Source organism: Accipiter gentilis, chromosome 4, assembly GCF_929443795.1.
Source record: "Accipiter gentilis chromosome 4, bAccGen1.1, whole genome shotgun sequence".
NCBI lineage: Eukaryota > Metazoa > Chordata > Aves > Accipitriformes > Accipitridae > Astur > Astur gentilis.
Window position 1 is genome coordinate 38,897,842 of NC_064883.1, and position 14,522 is coordinate 38,912,363.

General features: G+C 44.9%; 1 protein-coding gene across 2 annotated transcripts; it reads right to left on the reverse strand.

Annotated features, from left to right (window-relative positions):
- Window positions 1-988: 988 nt before the first annotated feature.
- Window positions 989-11,256, reverse strand: INSIG1 (insulin induced gene 1). 2 transcript variants are annotated; one of them, XM_049798783.1, is made up of 6 exons: window positions 11,152-11,256; window positions 10,149-10,564; window positions 8,014-8,138; window positions 7,144-7,310; window positions 6,573-6,672; window positions 989-3,295 (listed from the first exon to the last, which is right to left on the reverse strand). In XM_049798783.1, the coding sequence occupies exons 2-6, from the start codon at window positions 10,546-10,548 to the stop codon at window positions 3,266-3,268; spliced, it is 822 nt and encodes a 273-aa protein (XP_049654740.1). In that variant the 5' UTR covers window positions 10,549-10,564; window positions 11,152-11,256; the 3' UTR covers window positions 989-3,265. The 2 variants fall into 2 exon arrangements, with proteins under 2 accessions (XP_049654740.1, XP_049654739.1); XM_049798782.1 differs by lacking the exon at window positions 11,152-11,256 and adding an exon at window positions 10,983-11,079.
- Window positions 11,257-14,522: the final 3,266 nt, after the last annotated feature.

Here is a 14,522-nt window from a genome sequence, read left to right on the forward strand (position 1 = left end):
AAGGCTGGATAACCTGCCGAATGAATCTGCAGGAACTATGCACAAGTCAAATCATCACACTTGCTGGGAAGGCTTTTTTTTCTTTAGAAACTTTGTACACACTTGCCTGTCTCAAAAGGAGACCATCATGTCCTAATTCTCCAAGATCAGGCTGTACCCCACAACTTAAAAAAAAAATAATATTAATTCCTTCTGACAAAATCCGAGCAGAATTTCAGGGAAAGCAATGTGCCTGGAGGATGTGGGCAATCCTCAGACTGAAGCTGTTAACGGCTACCTCCTCAGCTGCCATGGAGCATACACTGAACTTAAGCAAACACAGGCTATTTAAGCTAAAATATTGAAGAAGTTCCAAAGGAAGCCTTCTTCAGCTAAGGCAACAGACTGCACTGATATGAAGACTGATCAAAAAACCGTTCTACTGTTCCCACCACAAATGTAGTAGCTTCTAGAAGTCTGAAATAAATATTTAAGTGCAGTAAAATTGAAGACTTGTCTAAATTTGCAAGATGCTATCTTCCCTAAATCAGATGATGCAACAGTTTTAGAACTGCTTAGCCTTATCAGGTTACTCATTCTTACTGTTTGCAGTCTTTAAGATGCTTCAGACTTTTGTAACCATTACTGTAGATAACCAAGCCACAACAGGAACTTGCATGTTTACCCTGCCCCCTCCATATTTTGTTTCAAATTATGAATTTCAGCATGGTGGAAGACAACGGTAATAAGATTCTGTACCTTAAGTGACATAACCGTAACACACATTTATGCTGCTTTCTTGGTACAACAGCAAGACTGTTTTTCTTCAACTGTATAACCCAGGCTGGAAGTCCCTCTAAAAGCGATCTCTCCAAGTTCAGTTTCAGATTTATTTTTTTTTTTAAACCACTGAGTATGCATGACTGAGTATTTTTTATGCAACCATAACAACTGTCCTTTTCAAAACAGATTCCTGCATAGTGCGCATAGAGAGAATCCAAGGCAAACATGACTTGATCTTAAAACTTTAATAGTAAAAAAAGTGTAAAACCAAACACACCGCTGAAAACTTATCAGTAAGAATGAGAATTTAAGTGTTCAAATTCAGAATAGTGCAAATTTTCTTCACTCCCCTCCCCACCTCTTCCAAACTTAAATCACTTTGGTTAAGATACTCAGAAGTATTGGCAAAAAATGAACTTTTGACTTATGTTTTTGGCTGCATTGTTTCTAACACATACAGATTTAGTTTCAATCTTTACAAATAAATCTTAAATACTTCTCTATCAATCAAATATCCGTAGAGATCACTGTCATCTTTACTTACATCTGGTTTTGCAACATTTTGAAATTGGTTATAAAACTGTCTCCCCAGCAGGTAGCATACTTCTTAAAACAGCTGAGCTGATTCAGTCCTGATCCGAGGACCTAATTTCTTCAAGTAGTCCTATAAAATGTGATTATTTATGTTTTAAACATTCGAGGAAGGATCTTATACCAATAAAATTACTCTTGATTTACACCAAAGCAAGATTAGAATTGGGGTCTTCTCTGTAGTATAGACTTTGTGCTAAACTTTTCCTGCTACAAAAAAGCACAAGCAGCAGTTATAGCATTCCCTTAGAAGAGTGAACACAGCCAGAACACTGCTACCTGGCCTCAACATCTTTTTTGATGTGTCAGTCTTTAACTGATGCCTCTAACTATATCTGAAGCCATGTAAGATTGGAAATGAACACACAAAAAAAATTGCGTAATACAAAAAGGCAAATCCATAAAAGTTTACAAGTACACCATAACCACGAAGTTGGAGTATTGCTAAAAATTTGGGTTCAATGAAAGATACAACAAAACTAGCTTTACTAGTTAAATAAATTATTGCTCCATTTGACTCCATGCAGCATTGAAATGAACTCAGAACCCTTTTCTCTTTAATCTCTCATAAGAAATGATCGATATTGAAGAGAACATGAGGCTCAGATTTACTGTACATTGCACTTCAACTTTAAGACCTAATACTTGCTATTTAGGTCTCCTGTGGTCTAAGCTATCAAATGAATACATTGTGCTCACCAGAACTAAGTATTAAGAAACACCAAATGTTTAATGCAGTGACATAAGCACTTTTTTTTTTTTTAAGGCAATCACAGATTGCAAGTTCTATAGGGTTGTGAAAAAACAAGTAGTGATCTCTTTCAGAAACTGAACTGAGAAAACAAGTTGTTTGCTATTCTTCACATACAGTTTAAATCACATTTTAGGCTCACTTCTGTTTTCAATCATTTCAGACAAACCCCTGACTCAAACAGAAGCAAGATCAAGGACACCTCTAGGAGGAAACTGCAAATCTAAGGAGTTGGGGGCACATATTCAATGGCCAAGCAATGGCCTGCAATGCATGTTTTTTCAGTGACACCAGACATTTAAGACGCCCAAGACCTCCTTCAGTGAGATACTGAAGCATACGTCTAATATTAAGCAGGAGTACTCACACACACTTAAATTTCTTACTGAATTGGGGCCAGAACTTGATTCTTGCAAATCTAGCTGCAAGCTTCAGAAGTAATGAAATTTCCAGTCAGAATTTCTTGATAAAGTTCATGTTTGAAAAAGATTGTCTCCCGTGTTCACCTATCATACCAAAGTAATTTAGAAATTCCAAAGTAAGTGACTTCCAACCTTTCGTCCCTCCAACCCTCTCCGCCGTCAAAGACAGAAACTTAATGCAGCATTACAAGTAAGGGCATGATTCCTTCATAAGACTCCTAAAAGCATTAGTGCAATGCCTTTAATCTGTTTTGATCACTCTTATTTTTAAATAACCCTATTTTTTAAAGATTTGGATAAATACTATTCCTATTAAACCATACTTCATCATTGTTAAGCACCATCAATCTACTTCCTTTGGGCACTGATACAAGAGCTTGTAATTAAATTTCAGTTTCAAGGCTTTAAAATACGGCAGCTGCTTCAATAACTTACATTGGAATCTAATACTTGGAAAACTGCCACTTAGCCTGAACAGTTGTATGCAACTTGGTGTTAAACTCTTCCAGAGAACAGCCATACGCAAATGCTTATGCGGTAAATCAGGGTAAGATTTCAAGATAAGCAGTTAATTTCACTTGGCTATTCTAAGAGTGGATTAATATTTTTTTTTCCACAAGTCATTTGTGCAGTGAGCCCACAGAGAGATTATTTTTTCTAAATAATCTTCAATTTAAACCAGGAACACATCTTCGTAATGTTGCTTTCACACTGGCACCGTGCTCTCTTCTTCAAAGATTTAGTCATTGTGTGGTTTCTCTGGAATACCCTATGGATAAAAAACATCAAACACATGTTATGTTTCAATGCCATCTGATAAGTGACTACATTATGCAGTATTTTCAATGATTAAATAGTCAACTAACTTCAGTTAGGCTTCAGACAATGACCTAGCAGACATGGCTTCTTTTAACAGCTCAAAAAGGACATGCTCCTTAACTGAGGACAAAAAAAAAAACAAACCAAAAAACCCTACTATGGGTCTGTGCTGCCTCAATTAGTGCATCTGATACATCCATCCGCTGATCACACTGCTTTTTGTAAGACTTTGTTAGCTTTCCTCCCTTTCTCAGTTTATTTCTTAGCAGAAGGTATACAGTGCTTCACTTAATGGGCATTAATTCAGTTTTTTTAACAGCCCTCTTTCAAACTGTCTTCAGGCATAAGTTACTTTATTTTCCAATCAAAGCCTGGTATCAGATAGACTTACTCATTTCTTTCTAAGTCCCTTTTCCAGTGTGAAACCCTATAATATGTCAGCGTAAGAAATTTAACCAACTTTTTTTTTAAAACAAAGCTTGTAGTATGTTCTTCTCATTCTAGAGTCAAAACACAATGTATTTGCCAGTATTGAATGTGTTCACAGTTCTGCAGCCTCTAGCAGTAGCAAAACCCAGGTATTTGTGAGGCCTAAGTTCTGAATACCACCCTAGTTTACCAGATGTTGAGAATGATGGTTACAACTCAAAATGAAGTGTTGCTATCCATTTAACCCAGCTGATGAGCACTGACTGAGCAACTTCAGGTATCATAACATGACCAGCAAGAGCTGATGGCAGCAGCAGCAGCACCTTCACCTTTTCTTTAAAGAAAATGTTGAATTTCATCCTCAAGCTGATAGCAGAAAAACCCAAGAAAACACACAAACCACAAACCCCTCTCGTAACAGCAGGTTTGCTTAAAGGTAACACTGCACTTTGTTACTGCATGTAAACTCACTTGAAATCCAGTGATTGAAAAACAGCAAGCATCTCCCAGCTAATGTTTCTCAGGATGGGAGGGGATGTCTCAGGGACACTTCTCATTCTACTTCTAATGTCTTTTCTAACTGCAAAAGCTAGACAGGGGCTGAGAAAGAAGCAAGACAACTTCACTCCAGTAATTTCTACAGGTGCCACCTTCTACTTTAGACATGCCCAGAAAATATCTACTGTTTGATCTGCTACTGTCACATGCAGTCAAACAGCTCAGGGACTACCAGAGAGACATAGCTACAAAAATTAACTGTTTTATTCAGATTTAGTTTAAAAAAAAAAAAAAGCAATATTCCATCTTCTTGCCACATTTGCAAAGGCTGACAAAACAGACTGATGCTTTTGGGTCATCTCTATAGAAGAAAGACCTAGCTGACTGAATGCTACCATTCTATTTTAGAAGTGGAACTCTTTGAATTTCCAGCACTGAATGCTTCACAGTGACTTGCAGAAGGGTTCCTACAAAAATTCTGGGCTTCTCCAAGTTTTTCCAGACTAAGTAATGGTAATGTAAAACACATGAGAAGATACTGCTAGACAACCAGGATAGAATGCTTTGCCTTGCCAACTTCCCTCTTTCTTTGTAAGGAAGATGACAAAATTGACAGGCAAGTTGCAGGCAGGAGACAGTCTGATTTTAACTACATTTAGGTGAGATGCCAGGTGAAAAGAAGTCAAAGGAAAAAATTAAAAATCCCATGTGCCTAAATTTCAGCTCTTTCTTCTTTAAGGCTCCCTTCCTTTGCTTTCTAATATAAGAAGCATCGCAACTGGAAGTACTGCATATGCCAATGTGAAATATAGAACTGTAGCATATAAATGACTATACTTTTATTCTGAGATGCTGCTTGCAATAGCAAAGCTTAAATAAAACTAGATTAATATATCTTTTTCACTTGATCTGAGTGGCAAATTTTAGAAGAGAAATTATACCCTCTCTCCCTCCATACACGTAGTCCCAAGAAGAAACACACGCAGATAGGACACACCACTGGGATTTGAAGGGGGAGTAGTGAGCTTCTATTTTAAAGAACCTGAGAGCAATCCAAAATTGACTATGAAGTTAAGATTGTGACCATGGTCCTGGGAAATCTGTAACTTGGTATCAAGTCAGCATGAAAGAAAAACCTCAACAACAGGAGTAGATTTGCCCCATGCTTTTTTTTTTTTTTTTTTTTTTTTTTTAACAGCCTTTTCTACAAGAGGTTACTCTTAACTTAGTGCAACTAAGAATCAATTCTAAAGAAATTCGTCTTTAATGTTAGCCAGTGGTGGTCAAGTCTTCCCCAGCTTGTTTGCACCCACAGCGTCGAATTCAGACTATCCACATTAGAAGTGCATTAGCATCCATCCACTGCGTTAGCGAGGCTAGCCAGAAGAGACAGAAAGCTTGTTCCAGGCAAGACAGCTAGCTTTAGACTCATCCTTTTACTCATTTGTGGTTCAGTCCCCAAAAGCAGCTCTCCCCCTTACTAAACAGTTCAGAGACTAATATTTCAGGAACTCCCAAGTCTACAAATGCCCTTACTTCAGTAAAAATCAAAGGCACCTACACCACAGCAGCCTTAGAGAAGTTAAATACTTGAAGGATTTTCCAGGATAAAGGACTTCTGTAGCAGAGACGACAGAAGTTAAATCAATACAGTATTAATTATTATTATCCATCAGTGTCAGAAAACTTTTCACAACCAAGCCTTAGGGTGATGTGCAAGCACAGAGCCAGGTTTACTCTTAAGTACCCTACGAGGAAATAACTACTTAAGAACCTAGCAAATGAGATAGTAATTTATGCTATACTATCTCATATACGGAGTGATACTTGAACTATATCTTATGTGACCAGAAGGAGCATATTTGATTCTAGAGTGGTGGAATTTAATGCTATATAGGGACATTTCCTTTCATCTACATAACAAAAATGCTTTACTGCATAAATAGAGAAAGTCCATCTGTGTCTCGGTTTTCTAGCTTTTCTCCTCAGTTTTACATGTTCATTCAAATTACTGATGGAGCAGGAGTGATTAAGATTCTCAGAAGTAGTGTACTGATTCCAGTCCTATTTAAGCTGTTGCTGGAAAAAGTTAACTACAGAAGATGCTCAAACACTTACTAAGACAATTCCCACTCCACTGGCAACACAGGTTGTATGCTTACATTTCAACTCTTGGGAAGGTATCTATTTATCTCCGTCAATTTGTGAGTCATACCCTTAAAGGCATGGTTTGTTCTTGGACTACTAACAATGGGAGGTATTTGGATTGTTAAAGGAAATGCTAATTATACAGTAATTACCATAGCCAGCTGGCGTCCTATGTTTCCTACAGTCACACCTCCTGAGAAAAATATACATGGAAGCCAAGAACGGATGTAAAGAAAATCTGGGGATGTATACCTAGTAAACAGAAAGGAAATAAATTAGAGGCAAGTTATCATCATCGCCTTACATACTGTTAACAAGATGCTACAGAATTTTCTCCCTGGGCTCAAACAGTAACACAGGAAAAGAAATAGGGAGACCAAACTAAGTCTGTTAATTTAACAAGCTTCTAAACCCCATGTCCTAGCCAGCAAAGTTTAGATATTCTCCCTCCTGAGAGCCAGTCCATGATATACCAAGCCAGAAGAAGTTCAGTTTGCTGAGCTGTTACCATTTCAGCATACATCCTAATTTGTCTGCTCCCCACCCTCTACCCTCCGTTCTCAATCAGATCATTTGGAACAACTGGACAATTAGCTGCCTTAGACAAAGTGTTCTATTATAGTAACATGCCAAGTATATTAATAACTAGCTTCCAGTGCATGTGCACCCCCATTTTCAGTTAAGACATGAGAGTTGAAATAGTATTTTAAAAGCATAACTTACTGATAAACACCATTATATACAAGAAACTGGGTTATCAGAGTTGCTACAAAGGCTATTGTAATGCCAAGTCCGAGACCACTTCTTGAACGATCAAATGTCCACCAGAGACCCAGTGATAAGGCTGCTAGAGTCAGGGACAGCTGGACGTTGTTTGCAAAATCTAGTTTCTGGAAAAAGATGTTAAGGACAATCCTTTTAAGTCTGCAGACATCCTGCTGCTGAAACTGAACAAGGGAGAACTCAAACTGAAAGTGAGCATGATTCTGTATCTCTAAATACAATATGTTAAGGATCTGGTTTTCAGACCTGCCGAGCAATCATAGCTCTTGTTGACTTTGACTGGAGTGTGAGTGCAAAGGCAACACCAATTTTTGTCATACTGAGCATCTAAAGAATATACTATATGGCAAGATATTTAACTTTTATGGATTTTTGCCTCAAGTAACCTAGTTATCCCTGCTGATTTAGGTTTTCTGCTTAAACCATCATAATCCAACACAAAGAACACTCTTACTGAACAGTTCAGCGTAACTCACTAGTTAATTGTGTTAACTATTAGATGTAGACAACATACAGATTAAAATAAGACAACTTATACTGTTATGCTTGCAGTTAAACCAGACATACTAGGATGTCTATCCCTCCTCCCCCTCCCAGAACGCATCCCCCTCCCCCCCACTATTTTTAAGTGAACTGCGTTATCTGCCTTAAAGTAACTATTGCAGTATACTGCGGGTCTCACGTGAGTTTATGTCTCTGCCAGTAGCACCACCCTTACCTTTGTAATTCTCCCAGACATCAAGGGGAGAGACTGTTGCACTACAACAGACTAAGCACATCGAGCAACAATGTAAACTAGTTCAAGGATACAGCACTTGCATGGTTAATGCCAACGAAAACTGCTATACATCGCATTACGCTGGCCCACTCTCTCTTGAATTTGTGTGGTTCCCCAAGGTGGCTGTCAATGCAGGGATACAGCAGGCCAACAACAGCTGCAAGAGAAGTAACGCTAAATATTAGTTTGGCAAATAAGTGCTTGACAAAGTAGTGAGGTGCTTATCATGCTACTGTAAGCCTGATGAAGAAGAGACAGTTATTCTCCCCTACTTCAGAAAAGGAAAACCCTCACTCTAACAAGCAATATTCTGTTTGAACCTTTAAAGCAGAGATGTATATTGCAATGATAAGGCATCTGACTTCAAGCTCCTTTTCTCCCGTGAGCATATTATCATTTGACATCCTAAGCACACGCTTGTTTTGTGCCAATAAATAACAAAGCATAACAAAAGCTTAATTACAGTGAGGAATGGAATATGTGTTTATTACTCACATGCAGCGCAGGCAGTTTTGTGAACGTGACTCATTAGCTGTGAATCAGGCCCTGAATTAAGTACTTGCCTGGACTCAAAAGTTTCTTGGCAGAGATGCTTTCCCTCCTTCTGCTGGGCTGCAAGTCAGCCTAGGCTGCCATCCAAATCGGATGAATTTTGATACCAAACAGAAGCAGAGCGGAACTTAAAGAAGCACCTGCCATCAGTCATATTTATGTCAGGGAAGAATAACTACTCACACTATTAACCAAAGTTTTTATCTTCATATAGCATTTTCTCGGCCTTATAAGACTGCAAATTGGTTGCAGAAGAAAAACATAGGCTAGTGTTAGCTCAGTTGCTAGCACAAACATTAGATGAGTTTCATTCTTCTAAGCCTTGCAACTCCATGTGTTGTCACGAACTCCAGGGTCAGACATGCTGCTCTAACTGTAACATCTGTGTGTTCTGTTTCCTTTCCTACCCTCTTTTTTCCCCCCTCCTTAAGCTCCTAAGAGGAATAACTTCTATATTAAGAAGGGTACAAGACATACCATTCTAAGACAGACATGTGATCTAATGCTGAAACAGCTTCACTATTTTGATGCCAGTTACCAGGACTTTTACCCTACGGTAACAGCTAAATGCCAAAGTTTAATCCAACTGTGACAGGACTGTGAGAACTCTCACGGGAGCATACCCCGTGGCAATCTCTTTTTACTACGCAATTTATCATTCATTCGAGTATATGGTTTATCATTCACACTCCCTTACTATGAGGTACGAACAGCACATGACAATATCACTGCATTAAAAACAAAAAAGACCCATGCAAGAGTTGTTTTAACTACTTTCAATGCAACTTTTTTTTTTTAAAAAAAGGTTACAGTGGGTTTATTCCCTAAGATTTAACGCCTTTTTAATCCGCCCAACCCTTCACCAAGGCCACATTTTGTTTTGGCAAGGCCAGGAGGCAGTTACTAAGGCTAGCGAGCCGGGGTCAGCGCTGTCCGCCGTGCCAGCCGCCCGCGTTTCCCGGGCTCTTTCTCCGCAGGTGTCCCGGGCAGGGCGCCGCCGCACGTGACTTCCTTGTTTTCGGCCCAGCCCCCGTGGCCAGTTCGCGCCGGCAGCCAATGGCGAGCGCCTCCCGCCACTCACCAGTTCGCCGGCAGCCAATGGCCGGCGAGGGGCGGTGACGCGACCCCACCCCGCCCACTCGTGCCCGGCCGTGGGGCGGACGGAGGGAGGTTTCTCTGTGTGTGTGTGTGTGTGTGTGTGTGTGTGTGTGTGTGTAATCTCGCACGGCACCGACACGGCCACCGGAGAAACGCGGGGTCAGATGCGTGGGGAGCGCGTGTTTCCGCGCTCACCTCCGCACCGGAGCTGCTCACTAGCACTTCCAGGCCAGTGCTGCGGGGAAAAAGGCACTTTACCCACGCTGGGAGTGCACCAGCTCAAACACCCCCAAAAAGCCCTCCGACACGCGGGAAGGGCGTGGGCGGCTCCTGCACGTGGATGATGCTGGAGCAGGCAGGCACGCTTCCCAAAGGGAGAGTTCGGATCGCACACTGCGTGATGGAAGCACTAAGCTCCCACAGGCACAGGTCAGGCATTCAGCCCCACCGCCACCTCCTCCCCACGGGGGGGGAAAAAAACCCCAAACCACCCCACTCGCGGAGGTCAGCGACTCACCTGCTGCTGTCCCGCAGCACGGGGGCACCCACCAGGCGGAGGAGAAGAGGGTGGAAATCACTTCGTCGGGAAACAGAGTCACGTTCCTCTGGATCTGCAGCAAGTTCAGCACCAGGGCCATGAAAGCACCGACGACGAAGAGGACCACGCTCCTCTGCACCAGGTGTTGACTCAAGTTCAAGGTGCTGCTGCCGGCGGTGGTGCTGGTGGCACTGGTGCTGGCGGTGCTGGGGCTGCGTGCTCCGGGACCCACCAGCGTCAGCGAGGGGCCGGAGACGGAGGAGCTCAGCATCTCGCCCACCTTGGCGGCCAGCCCAGCGGCCGTGTCCCCCAGCTGGGCGTTCTGCCTTCCCCTGGCAGCGCAGGAGCAGCTCCAGGCGCAGCTCTCCAACCTGGGCATTGGCTTCGCCCGAGCCCTGGAACACCGGCACACGGACGGCCCGTCAGAACCCGCGGCGACGGCTCCGCTCGACCCCCCCCCCCCCCCCTTACCCACCACCCGCACCCACCGCCGCCTCCCTCCGGCATCAGCCGGGCTCCGGAGCCACCCCGCACCGGGCCGAGCGGCTCAGAGCCCGGCAGCCCTGCGGGAGCGGGCTGACCTGACCCACCCGAGCGGCCACAGGGCCGTGGGCCGCGCTGCCTCCGCCTGACAGCGGCGGAGGGGGTCCCCGGCCCCAGCGACCCGAGAGGCTCGGCCCCGGGAGGGGGAGGACCGGGACAGGCGCCCGTCAGACCCGCGCTGGTGTCCCTCTGCCCCGGGAACGGGGTTCGCTTCCCGGCTCGGGGGGGCGTAAAGCCGCACCGGGGGCGCCGGCCTCCCCGCCCTCTCACCTCAGGGGGCCGCGCCCGCTGCCGCCTCAGCCCGTGGGGGAGGGCGACCGGCCGCCGCTCCTCCACCGCCGCCGCCGCCACCTCCCTCCCGGCTCGCCGCCGTCCCGCGCCCCGTGTAAGGTTTATAAGCCCCCAGCCGCGGCTGTCACGTTACCCGCCGCCGACCTACCCGCGGCCGGAGGCAGCGACGGGCCCGCCGCTCCGCTCCGCCACCCCTCCCCTCGGGCCGGGCCGCGACGGGCGGGGCGGGGCCGGCCGCGAGCGCCGAGCGCGGGAGCCGCCGCACCAGCCCGGGCGCCCGCGTCCAGTCGGGTGAGGCGCCGCAGCCAATCCCGGCCGGGCGGCTGATATGACGTGCGGGACACACCACCCGCCTTCTTCCCCCCGCCCCGTACCGCGGCTGACGGCGGCAGGACCGCGCGGCGCCGCCCCCCCCCCCCCCCCCCCCCACTCGGCGCCGGGTGTCTGCCAACGGCGGGCGGGGCGGGAGCGCGCGGAGGGCGCGCGCCGCCTCGGGGCGGGAGCCGGGAGCGCGAGGCGGCCTCGGGGCTCTCCCGCCCACCGGCCGCTGAGGGGAATTGGGGGGGGGGGGGGGGGGGGGGGGGCGAGTCCTGAGGGGAGCCCGGCGCCGAGCTGATATTGGTGGTGGTGGTGGTGGAGATACTGGTGGCGGCGGTGGAGATGATACTGGTGAAGGTGGTGGCGGTGATACTGGTGGCGGTGGAGATACCGGTGAAGGTGGTGGCGGTGATACTGGTGGCGGTGGCGGCTGCAGGCTGGCCCTCGGCAGCTGGCCCAGCCCGCCATGGCCGGGTTGTCGTCCCCTTGGGAGGTGGCAGTTGGTCATGAGGGAGGTTGAAGGTGGCTGCCGCGGCGTCTCCCGAAGACGAAGGGATCGGTGATCCTGGCGGTCCGTTGTTGTAAAACGATGGTGTCGGGAGATCCCGGCAGACCCGTGGCTCTCTAAGAAGATCGTGCCGGACCCAGACACTTGCGTCGGTGACCGGCCGTGGGGTGCCCGGCAGATCTCCTCACTGCTGCCATCGGTGCTGGCAAGCTGAGCAGCTACTCTGCCAACACCGGGAAAGCCCAGGTCGCAAAGCTCCCAGCCTAGCGTAGCATCATAAAAATACAGCTAAATGCAAGTTCACCCTCTGGATTCTGCCACGGTCTGGAAAGTGGCCTAGCAGAGATGGTTAACAGCGCAGGCTGTACATCATGTTGGAGTTCAGCACCAAGAGTTGTCTCCAGAGCGGGACTCAGCTGCTAGGCTGCTTTTTTAAGATGTCGGTTCTCCAGAACACGTTGGATGCTAGTGTGTTGATGCAGTAGGAATAGCTGGATTTCTTGTTTATTTAGCTGGCCTCACTGGAGCCAGCAGGTCTTTTTCATGTGAGGTATGCCCTCTTTAGAGTTGGAAAGAATGTACCACCCCATCGCTCCCCAAGCCATGACACTGAGGATTTAAGAACAGTTGCTAGCCACACCCATGATGGGCAGAATGATGGTCCAAGTGCTTGGACCATCGATGTTCAATGATGGTTCATTGACAGTTCCAGTTGTCTTTCATCGATGTGTTAAAAGTAACAAATAAAAAATACAGAATCAATTAAAGATACGGGAAGAGGCAGGTCCTCTGTATATCATACAGTGTAAAATTCATCTGGGATATGGCTGTCCCTTCTGATCTCTGCTCAGTTCCAGCTGGAATGCAAAGAGTTAGGGTAGCCAAGCCTGCTGAGCAACGTGCCTTTGGATGGTGTAGTTGACTGTCTTGGTGATGGACAAATTGTTAGTGCCAACTGTTGGAAGTGACAGAAGAGCCTGGTATTTTTCTCTTAATACCGACAAGCTTGGGATCAGCCCAGCCCTGTCTCACAGATTTTACTGCTGGACCGTGGTATACATGTCCTCTGTATGTGGAATTGTAAATATTCAGTTTCTGTTGTTGTTTTATCTCAATAGTGTACCAAAACAACTTTTGGTTTTAATCTTGTATGCTAAAACTGGTTGGATTCTCCTGTCAGATTTTTTAAGATGTGATTTATTTCCCTTCCCCCCCCATGGACCTGCACTGTAAGTTTGCGTTAACTATTTTCAGAGAAAACAGTCTTAATATATTGTCAGCATTTTATGGGTTCCTCTGCAGAAACATCTGATTTGTTCCAGGAAATCACATGCGGACATAACACTTCCCTTCATGGCAACTATGTACGAGTTTTGAACTGACACAGGCAATTTATCTGTATCCTCGGACTGCTAAGCAATACCTTCGGCAGCTCTAAATAAGAGCTAGAACTCATTCCCTGGGAAATTTTCTTTCTCGTTGAATCACTTTGAGATTTATCAACAGGACTGTGGATCTGAGATAAAACGGCCCATCTTTATAAGAAATCTCTTTCTGGAGTCGACCTGTGGGAGACAAATATAATTCATCCTTGCTGTGCTACATCTCTTCTTTATTTAAAAAGATATCTTTCTGTATTTAATTTTTTTTTCCCTGAGCCTTACCCATATTCTCAGTGTTTGGGCAGAGTTTGCATTCCCTTGTGCTGTGTCTGCTAGTTTTCTTTCCTGAAAGAACCTCTGAAGTATTTTTTTGTAGCCTGTGTTTTTCCTTTCCTCATGGGTATGTCTCTTTTGCTACTTCCTGCAGCATATTTTATTGCCTTTTTTTCCATATTCATATTGAATATGGATATGGTATGGGTATCCATATGTTCTTCGTGATATCATGTGGTGGTGCCTTTCTTTCTTCCAGGCTTCTTTCAGACAGCAGAGACCAACTTCTGAGGTGGTAAAACTTGCTGCAGCTTTGCTAAAAACAGCGGAATCAATACAAATCTACACTGGTTGAGAAGCTGGCCCTAAGCATTTTTTTCCTGAAGTTACCTGCTTAGAATAAAGGTTAAATGCCCCTTATGTTTGTGTTGATTTACAGTCATACTGCTTTACATTTCCTTTTAGAATCCTAAAAGGGGTTAGGCTTCTGCATGCTTTGATCTATGCCTGAAATTTTATGCTTAACAGTTATTTCTGGAAAGAAGTGCTCATGTGTCTTTGTAAGATTAATGACATCGTTATTTTTATCTCATTCCTTAGCAAAGACAGCAGAATCTGGAAGTACTCAGCAGCACTACTCATTACATAAACAAATAATTTCACCTGTTCTTTCATGCTTTCTGTATTAAACGCTGTGATGTTCTGGAATCTCACAATGTGCTTGTCTCACAAAGGCTCTTTTATTGGCCTCTTAGGCGGGAAGCTTGGGATACTTGGACATTTTATTTTTCTCCCTACTTAAACTAGATCAAAAAATGAGCTGGCTGTTGATACAATCTCAGAAGGCAGTGATAGAGAATCACAGAGCAAGACCTGTATTATGCGCAAAGCTGCTCTCCCTCTGCTTCGCTGGAGACTTTTTGGAATTTATTCACCTTCAAGACTTTCTCCTATTGATACAGAGAATAGGAACCTTCCCAGTCATAAGCTAAGCCTTAATCTCCCATGTCTCCATAAAAGGATTTAGTGACACGCATT

What these genes read in the sequence shown, in the direction of transcription:
- INSIG1 (XM_049798783.1), bottom strand. Translation starts at nt 10,548, where the DNA reads ATGCCCAGGTTGGAGAGCTGCGCCTGGAGCTGCTCCTGCGCTGCCAGG. An exon ending in GCATTAACCATGCAAGTGCT is followed by an intron (nt 7,311 to 8,013) that starts GTATCCTTGAAC and finishes ATCTTTTTCCAG; the next exon opens with AAACTAGATTTTGCAAACAA. An exon ending in GTATATAATGGTGTTTATCA is followed by an intron (nt 6,673 to 7,143) that starts GTAAGTTATGCT and finishes TCTGTTTACTAG; the next exon opens with GTATACATCCCCAGATTTTC.